This window comes from Myotis myotis, unplaced genomic scaffold (assembly GCF_014108235.1).
Source record: "Myotis myotis isolate mMyoMyo1 unplaced genomic scaffold, mMyoMyo1.p scaffold_m19_p_1, whole genome shotgun sequence".
NCBI lineage: Eukaryota > Metazoa > Chordata > Mammalia > Chiroptera > Vespertilionidae > Myotis > Myotis myotis.
The window spans coordinates 193,243,224-193,251,708 of NW_023416313.1; the positions used below are offsets into that span (position 1 = coordinate 193,243,224).

General features: G+C 45.3%; 1 protein-coding gene across 1 annotated transcript; it reads right to left on the bottom strand.

Moving 5' to 3' along the window:
• Window positions 1-1,131: 1,131 nt before the first annotated feature.
• Window positions 1,132-4,549, bottom strand: TMEM30B (transmembrane protein 30B). Its single transcript, XM_036309237.1, has one exon. The coding sequence runs from the start codon at window positions 4,157-4,159 to the stop codon at window positions 3,098-3,100; it is 1,062 nt and encodes a 353-aa protein (XP_036165130.1). The 5' UTR covers window positions 4,160-4,549; the 3' UTR covers window positions 1,132-3,097.
• Window positions 4,550-8,485: the final 3,936 nt, after the last annotated feature.

Here is an 8,485-nt window from a genome sequence, read left to right on the forward strand (position 1 = left end):
AGATTATTATTTTGTCTCTGATTTTTAAAAAAATATATTTGTATTGATTTCAGAGAGGAAGGGAGAGGGAGAGAGAATCATCAATTGGTTGGGGTCAGAGCCTTCAACCAGGCAACCCAGGAATCAAACCATGACCTCATGGTTGATAGGGAGACTCAACCATTGAGCAACATTGGCCAGGCTGTCTCTGATTTTTAACACAATCAGTAAATTGTTGTTTTAGTTGATTTGATTCTGGAGATACATGGAAAAATCTTTGTTATATTATGTTTTGGGAGTTACCACTGGCCACTTAGTTGTTTGGGGTTTTTTTTTGCATTCTATTTTATCAAGATAGGTCAAAGCACATTTCCAGTCCCATTATTGAGGTTCACTTTTTTTTCCTCATCCCAGAAGACCAATTAAGGTAGGACACATTTACTGGGCAACAGAGAATTCAAGCCTGGCTAGAATCCTGAGATAGCAAACAAAATGCTACAGCACAGGAAAATATTTCACACATTTTTGTTTTTAAGGTTTAAGGTTTTGTGGTACAAAATACCTAACAAATAATTGCAATTCAGAATTTGAGTAAAGTGCAGATATGAATAAGACTGCTAGAGTCACATTCATTAATTACTTTTAATACTAAATACATATTTTTAAATTGACCACATTTTACCAAATTCAAACAATTGTTGAAAATCATTTAATTCATACTACATGTTGATGTTAAAATAAGTTCAAATTGTTTTAAGTAGCTAGCACTGAAAGATTGAGTTCACTTTGAGCCATATTCTCAAAGATGATTTTCTTGCTGCAGTATTAAGTCTGCTGCCCTGACCTGTTTGGCTCTGTGGATAGAGCGTTGGCCTGCAGACTGAAGGGTCCCAGGTTCAATTCCGGTCAAGGGCATATACCTTGGCTGCGGGCACATCCCCAGTAGGGGGTGTGCAGGAAGGCAGCTGATCCATGTTTCTCTCTCTCATGGATGTTTCTAACTTTCTATCCCTCTCCCTTTCTCTCTGTAAAAAATCAATAAAATATATATTTAAAAAAAAATTAAGTCTGCAAATAATAAATGAGCAAAGAGGTTGGTACTGTTTGTGCCTTTAAGATCATAGTTCAAAAGCATTAAGCAAACGCGATAACAAAGGTAAAACAAACATAACCTTTATTCTTTTTCAAAAACCCAGAGAATAAGGCCTAACTCACTGATTTAGTCAGATACCTTACATTTTGCAGTCTCACTTAAAATTTTACAGCAATAGACTGAATATTGTACAACTGATAGCAAAATACATTATTGCTCTCAGCTACATAGTAAAAAAAATGGAGTAAATTCTCTTATTCAACATAAAGAAGGGCTAACTAAGCTAGTTAGCTGCTGAATTTAAACATTCATAATAAATAAAAATTCCTCTATACAATGATCATATTTTCATATCCTAAAATCTGACATACAATTGTGTCATTTTCAGGAATTGGGAAACCAACACCCTGGAATTGCTAAAATATATGTATTTGTTATGCAAGTAGTGGGACAGAATCTCTGAAATCACATTCCTGAAGATCTGACCAGATGTCATGAATTTTCATGCTATCCACCCATCATTATTTTTTAAAGAACTCGAGTAAAATAAAATTAATGTTAAATACTCAATACAATTCAGTATTTCTTTGATTACTAAAAGGAAACTCCTCCAAGGCCTTGCATTGCTTTACAGGCCTGAGCAAAACCAGTAGTAACTGGGAAGGAGCTGTAAGAGAGAGTAGGCAGTGACAGAAAACCATATAACCACTTTCAGCCAGCAAACTGGTTAACATATCACTAAGGTGTTTTTTTCTTAAGTTCCTTAGCCATAAAAAAGTGTTTTAAAAATTCTTTTGCTTCTTAGAATAACTTTGTATATATTAGGATATTTTTAGAGTAGTCAGAATTTAACATCTCAAATGTTCAAATAATTCGTATGATTCTACTTACATAAGACTACTAGTATAGTCCTTAGCATTCATTTAAACATAATTAGTAGGAACAAACCAGCTCCATTGAAGAACACAAAGAGTGTTGTTTTTTTTGCTTAGACCTAAGGGAAAAGGTAGGAACTTAGCCTTTTCTCTTTAAGCATAAGACATAATTTAATGACACAGAGGACTGAGTCGGTACTCAGGAGACACAGATAAGACTTAGAAAAATCACTTTTCCTCTAAGATCCTTTCAAGCTACCTGATTCTAAGATTGAAACGTTCCCTTCCAGGTTCAAGAAGGAGTGCTAGACCAAACCTGCAACACCTGTTGCCATTGGCCCTGGGAATAAAGGACTACCTGAAAAGCTGGGCTCAGGGGATTGCTTCAGGCCCAGGCCCAGGGGGAAACCGGGGAAACAATCAGTATTCTACTTGTTTCCTGATTCAGGAGGAATCTCCGGAGGGGCTTGATAAAACGCAGCTTCAAGGGTCTCACCGAGGCCTCATTGTGTTAAAACGCAGCTTCAAGGGTCTCACCGAGGCCTCATTGTGTTAGAATCGCTGGGGATGGTGCCTCCTAATCTACGTACATTTTAAACACAACACGCAAGGTCTCCCCCACATCATCATACCTCTGCAGGCTATTTGTGGGCTTCACACTCTACCCCGTCCCCGCCAAAAAAAGAAAAAAAAAAAAGTAATGAAACCACTGTAGTAGTGGTAAATGCTCCGGAATCAGAGTCAGGAGCCAAAGAGTAGCTGCCTGATCTTGAATGAGTTATTTAACACCTCCAGGTCTCTGTCTCTTCATTAAACAGATGAGAAAGGAGTCTCTACCGAGTCCCTTTCGTTCTCAAATGCTACGGAGCTTAAAACCTAACGCGTCAACTTGGTAAATCGTGAAGGAGCTGGGGAGATCCTGCAAGGTGGTCATATTCCACAGCCCGAACATCCCAACAAGTCTGGTAGCCCCCCAAATGGGGTGCAATTACTCTCTCTGGTCCCCTCATCCACACAGGAGGAAAAGTGAGGCTCCCCTGCAAATCATGAGATGCAAATAACTTGGAACTGGGTGAGGGGCGCAGGGGCGAGGGGGAGAAGCTTGCAAGAGTTTTGGCAAGAAGCAGGACGGATGCTTTGAAAGCAGGTATCACTCCTGGTCCTCAGCCTCGTCGTTCTGATCCTGGTAGCGAATGTAGACGACCAGCATGACAAAGCCCGTGAGGATGCAGAGGGACCCTACGACCAGGTAGGCGATGCCCAAGAAGGGGTTCTTGCCACCCATCCAGGAGATGTTGCTGAGGATGATGCGCTTGTGGCCGTCGAAGGCGCGCACCGGGTAGTTGTAGGTGATGTTGACGCGGTAGTTGCCGCGCGGCAGGCCGGCGGAGTAGTTGCCCTGGCGGATGCGCGCGTACAGCTTGCGGAACCAGGGCAGCGCCGCCGTGCGCATCCACACCACGAAGTCCTGGTTGATGAAGCCGGTGTTGTTGGGGTCGGGGCTGAGCTGGTAGACCGGCACGGGCCAGTTGGGCGGGCGCGTGGTGCCCTTGAAAGCCAGCGCCAGGCTGCCGTTCACCAGCGGCGGGTTGTGGAACTTGATGTGGTAGTCAGTCCACCAGGCGATGCCGGTGCGGTCGAGCGGCACCTCGACGTAGGGCCCGCCAGGCAGGCGCTGGTGCCACAGCGTGAAGGTGTCATTGAAGAGGCTGTTGGCGATGGCGCCGCAGGGCGCGATGGGCACGCCCTTGGCGCTGAACTGGTAGGGGAAGCACTCGTTGACCGGGTGGCGCAGGGCGCTCTGCAGCCCGCTCAGCTGCGCGTCGTCGCGGGACACGCCGTAGCGCCGGTTGTTCTGGTAGAACTTGGTGAGCTCGTAGTAGAGGTACACGGGGCCTTGGAAGAGCTCGGGCAGCGAGAAGTTCCAGGCGCACCGGCAGCTGGGCGGCGGCGCGCGGTCCTGGTCGGCCACGCCGCACAGCGAGCAGTCGCCGGTGCCCGGGTTGCCCGTGTAGTCGTATCCGAGCTCCTTGATGGCGTTGGAGGAGTAGTAGAGGCCCAGGCCCAGGCCGATGAAGGCCAGGCCCGCGCAGAAGAAGAGCGGCAGCGTGATGCTGGCCGACAGCAGCGGCTGCCAGGCGGGGAGGCGCTGCTGCGTGAACGCGGTGTTGTCGGGCTGGTGGGCGCCCCGCGCCGTGGCGCTCCAGGTCATGGCGGCCCGGCCGGCAGGGGCGCACGGGCGGACGGAGGGTGGCTCAGGTGGGGCCAGCCGGTCGCCTCCGCCTCCGCCTCCGCCTCCGCGCTGGGCGATCCCGGGGGCTGCTCCCGGGTCAGTTTTCCGCGGGCGCAGGTGAGTTTTGGCCCGGCCCCGCCTCTGGCCCTCGCACAGGTGAGTCTGAGTTCCCGGTTCTGGGTGCACCGACCAGACCCCACAGTTTCGCTTCGGCTCAGGTGGCTCGGGCCGGCTCCGCCCCGGCTGGTAATCGGGGGCTGCTCCCGCTTCCGGAGGCGACGGGGCGGGCGTTCCCTTCCTCACCTGGCCGGCCAAGGCTCGCGTTTCCTCTGGGTCCGGACGCCAGCTCCTCCTCCTGCAGGTGAGTGGCGGCCCCAGGCTGCCTCTGAATGGCTCAACCCTTGCTCAGGTACCACCTTCCCTCTGCCTTCCCCGGGACTAGAGTGCCTGGGCCGGTCTTTCCCAAAATTACAGGAGCTGCAGCCTACAGCACAAGAGGGATTGTCCCGCGGGTCCTGGAGACTTGACGATTTCAGGTTATTAATCCTATTTTATCCGGGGGGCGGGGTGAAGGTGGGGTGGGGGAGGGGAGAAGTAACTCTAGATTCTCCGTTTCAGTCAACTTTCAGCCACAAATTGTAATGCCCAGGGGATTACACTATGGGAAATCTGTTTTGAATTCAATGGCTACATTCACATTCTAGCATGTTTTTTTAAAGGGAAATGATTTTCTGGCAGGTGCCCCAACCTGACTGTATAACTAAGAAAAGTGGAAAGTTCTCTAAAAATAAAATGGCTTTAAAAAGAAAATCAGGCCTGCCTGGCTGGCCTGACTCGGTGGTTGAGCACTGACCTATGAACCAGGAGGTCACTGTTCCATTCAGTCAGGGCACATGCCTGGGTTGCAGACTTGATCCCCAGTGTGGGGTGTGCGGGAGGCAGCTGATCCGTGATTCTCTCTCATCATTGAATTTTTTCTCTCTCCCTCTCCCTTCTTTTCTGAAATCAATAAAATATATTTTTAAAAAAAGATTTTAAAAAATCAGGCCTGGCCAGGTGGATGGTTGGAGGGAATATCATCCCATACACCAAAAAGGTTGTTGTTGGATTCCAGGTCAGGGCACATACCTAAGTTGAGGGTTCAATCCCCCATGTAGTATGAGAGGCAACCAATTGATGTTTCAATCTCACATTGATGTTTTTCTCTCTCTCCCTCCCTTCCTCTCTCTCTAATCTATTTCTTTTCAGATTATTGATCTGATTATTTGCAGAAGGCCTGATCCAAGTTCCCAAAAGGGCTAGCTGCTGTCCACAGTAAGGACCTTGGAGTGTTTGGCCTAAGGAACTGAATCTGAACTACAAGGATTTATAGGGCTTATTATAAAGTGAGGCCAAATTAGCTCTGAACATTGCTTGGGATTCTGGCTTTTATATCTGGTTGGTACAATATACACAGGGGGTGTCAGGCCATTTCAGCTTTGTGCTAAATCCTCCCGAGGTGTTGAGGTCTTCCTGCCTCCCCTGCAGTTCATAAGATGCAAATAACTTAGATATTTTCTATATTGCATGTCTGCACTCAGAATAATCTACTGCATTCAAGAGTCATTCAAAACCCCTTGAAATATGAAAAGTTAAAATACTTGCTAAATTAAACAGCAGGATTTTATTTTATTTTTATTTTTTCTAGCATCTTCCAAGTGTCTAAACAATGTGGAAGAGACAGAAGAGAATGAGACTAAAAAGGACCCTTGACCTCAAGGCCTTTGCAGTCCGATAAGGGACATATTACTCAGGAGTAAGAAAGAATCAAAATAGCCAATAGATACCATGTAATCAAGTACCAAATTGTACTTCAAGAATGGTACTAAAACTAAAAAGTAATACTATTTTAATAATGAAAATTTCATTCCATTTCATTGAATGGAATGAATACAGTTTGGAAGCTTTAACTGTTAAGAGACTCCTGGGGGAGACCCAGAGGATTTGAATTCCACTTCCCTCACTTCTAATCACACCCCAAGAGAGGAAAATGCCAACATTGTCAACAGGTTCCTACAGTGTGATCTAGTCTCCATTGCACTTTCTTTTTTTTCCAGTAAGATAAAAGAATAAACAGTTCTCTGTATCGTTGTGGTTGAGTTCCAGCCACCTCAAATCATTGAATCATTCGTCAGCTTGACATGGAGTCTACAAAACTAGTCTCTAGAAGGAATTCCGGTCTCAAAACTTCACCTAATAGATCTTACCTCTAATAGCTACCACACCACCACTCCCCGCAAAGGGCAAGCTTCCCTCTTGAGCTGAGAGCCTGCCTGTCCAGCTCTCTCCTCCCTGGGTGGCCTGAAGTTTATTCATCCTGTTAAGTAGGGTAACACCAGAGGGTCCCAAAAGCCAAATGACAGGGAATGGTCAACAGGGTGAAACACAGCTGAGGGTTCAAGTGAAATAAGAAATGAAAAGGGACATTGGGTTTGACTTCTGTGGGAACAGTCTGGTGGAGGGTTGGGAGGAGCCATTCTGTATCAGGTGAGGGAGAGAGAAGTGGGGACAGCCAAGGTAGGATGTCTGTTTTTTAAAATGTGTGGGAGGGGTGAGGAGAGGCAAATGGTAATTACTTAGAAGAGTATGCGTCTTAGAGGAAAAGCTTCCTTGTAGATAGTAGACAAGTTTATTCTGAGGCACAGTTGAAGACAGGGGTGACACGCTCATAGATTACAAAGGCCAGAGCAGGCAGGGGCTGCTGGGTCCCGGTGAGGAAAGGTCACCTCACCTCTGAAGTTGGAGGGCAGGGAGTAAGGATGGATGAAGAATGCACTGGGCTTTGGGTTTGGCTCGAGGAAAGAAAGTTTTCATTTAAGAATTCCTTCCTGTGCTGGAAAAGGCATTGGGGGAGGGGAAGGCAAGGCAAGTGTGAGGTAGAGGGAAGACTGCAAGGAGGAAGAGAGGGAACTGGCCAGGGACACATGAAGGTGGCTTTGTAGGCTGTGAGATGGCAAATGACTGGCTGTGTCCAGCAGGTGGGGGTTTTCAAGGCAGGTGGATTGGAAAGGTAAATGTTCAAAATATTTTGGTTCTTGTGGAGGCGGTGGCTAAAATGATAGGCCTCAGTTGAATGACAAACAAAATAAAACCTAGCTGGTGGATCAGAAGAAAACACAGGAGCCAGTAGGCTGGCAGTCCTAATGATGGTAAGGAGCAAGTGCCATGAAAGCTGGGAAGAAAACAGTGCTGGGATGAGATGGGATGTTAAAGATTCTGAAGGTGGAGCAATGCCAAGATATGCCATGTATATGTCATAGTTCCTCCACTGGCTCCCAAGTCCCGAGAAGTCAAGGACTGATTGATATACATCGTTGTATCGCTGAGAGTTATTGTATAACTAGGGATACCTTGTGTCTTTCATTTGATTATACATGTTATCGTGATGCATTAAAGGTCACTTGAATCATTTAAACTCTTCTCAGTACCAATAAAGAAAGTTCATTCTAAACAACTCCTTATTGCATCTCTTAATATAAGAGATCTCAAAGTGAAAGAAAAAGACTTTCTCAACCTAACTGTTTCTAAAATGACTTCATTTTTAAAGTTTTATCTTCTGGATTTTATGTAAATATTTTATGTAAGTATTTAATTTTTAATTGGTTATACTTCAGATAAAAAATACAATTATTCTGCTTGTTGAATTACCTCCTTTTAGAATTAGATGAAGAATAAAATAAATATTTTCCATGTTTCTTTGTGGTTTCATAATTTTTTATGGTTCCAAAACTCACGGATCTACATTTACTCTCCTGTTGTTGGGCATGTAGATTATTTCCAGTTTTTCAGTATTTCAAAGACTTTTGTAGTGGTCATCTTTTTGCATGTAACCTTTTATATTACAGTTGACCCTTCAACAACACAGGGATTAGGGGAGCTGACCCTCCACATAGTCAAAAATCCATGTGTAACTTTTGACTCCCCCAAAACTTAAGCTGTTGATTGGAAACTTTACTTTAAAAAAATTGTTTATTGATTGTAGAGAGAGGGGAAGGGAGAGAAACATCAATTTGTTGTTCTACTTATTTATGCATTCATTGGTTGATTCTTTTTTTCTTTTTTTAAAAAATTTTTTTTTATTGATTTTTTAGAGAGAGAGGAAGGGAAAGTAAGAGAGGGAGAGAAACATGATGCGAGAAACATCCACCAGCTGACTCCTGCACGCCCCCTACTGTGGATCAAGCCCACAACCCAGGCATGTGCCCTGACCAGGAACTAAACCAGCGACCTTTTGGTGCATGGGATGAAACTCAAGCAATTGAGCCA

Excerpts from the sequence above, each read along its gene's own strand:
- TMEM30B (XM_036309237.1), bottom strand. The coding sequence starts at position 4,159 with ATGACCTGGAGCGCCACGGCGCGGGGCGCCCACCAGCCCGACAACACC.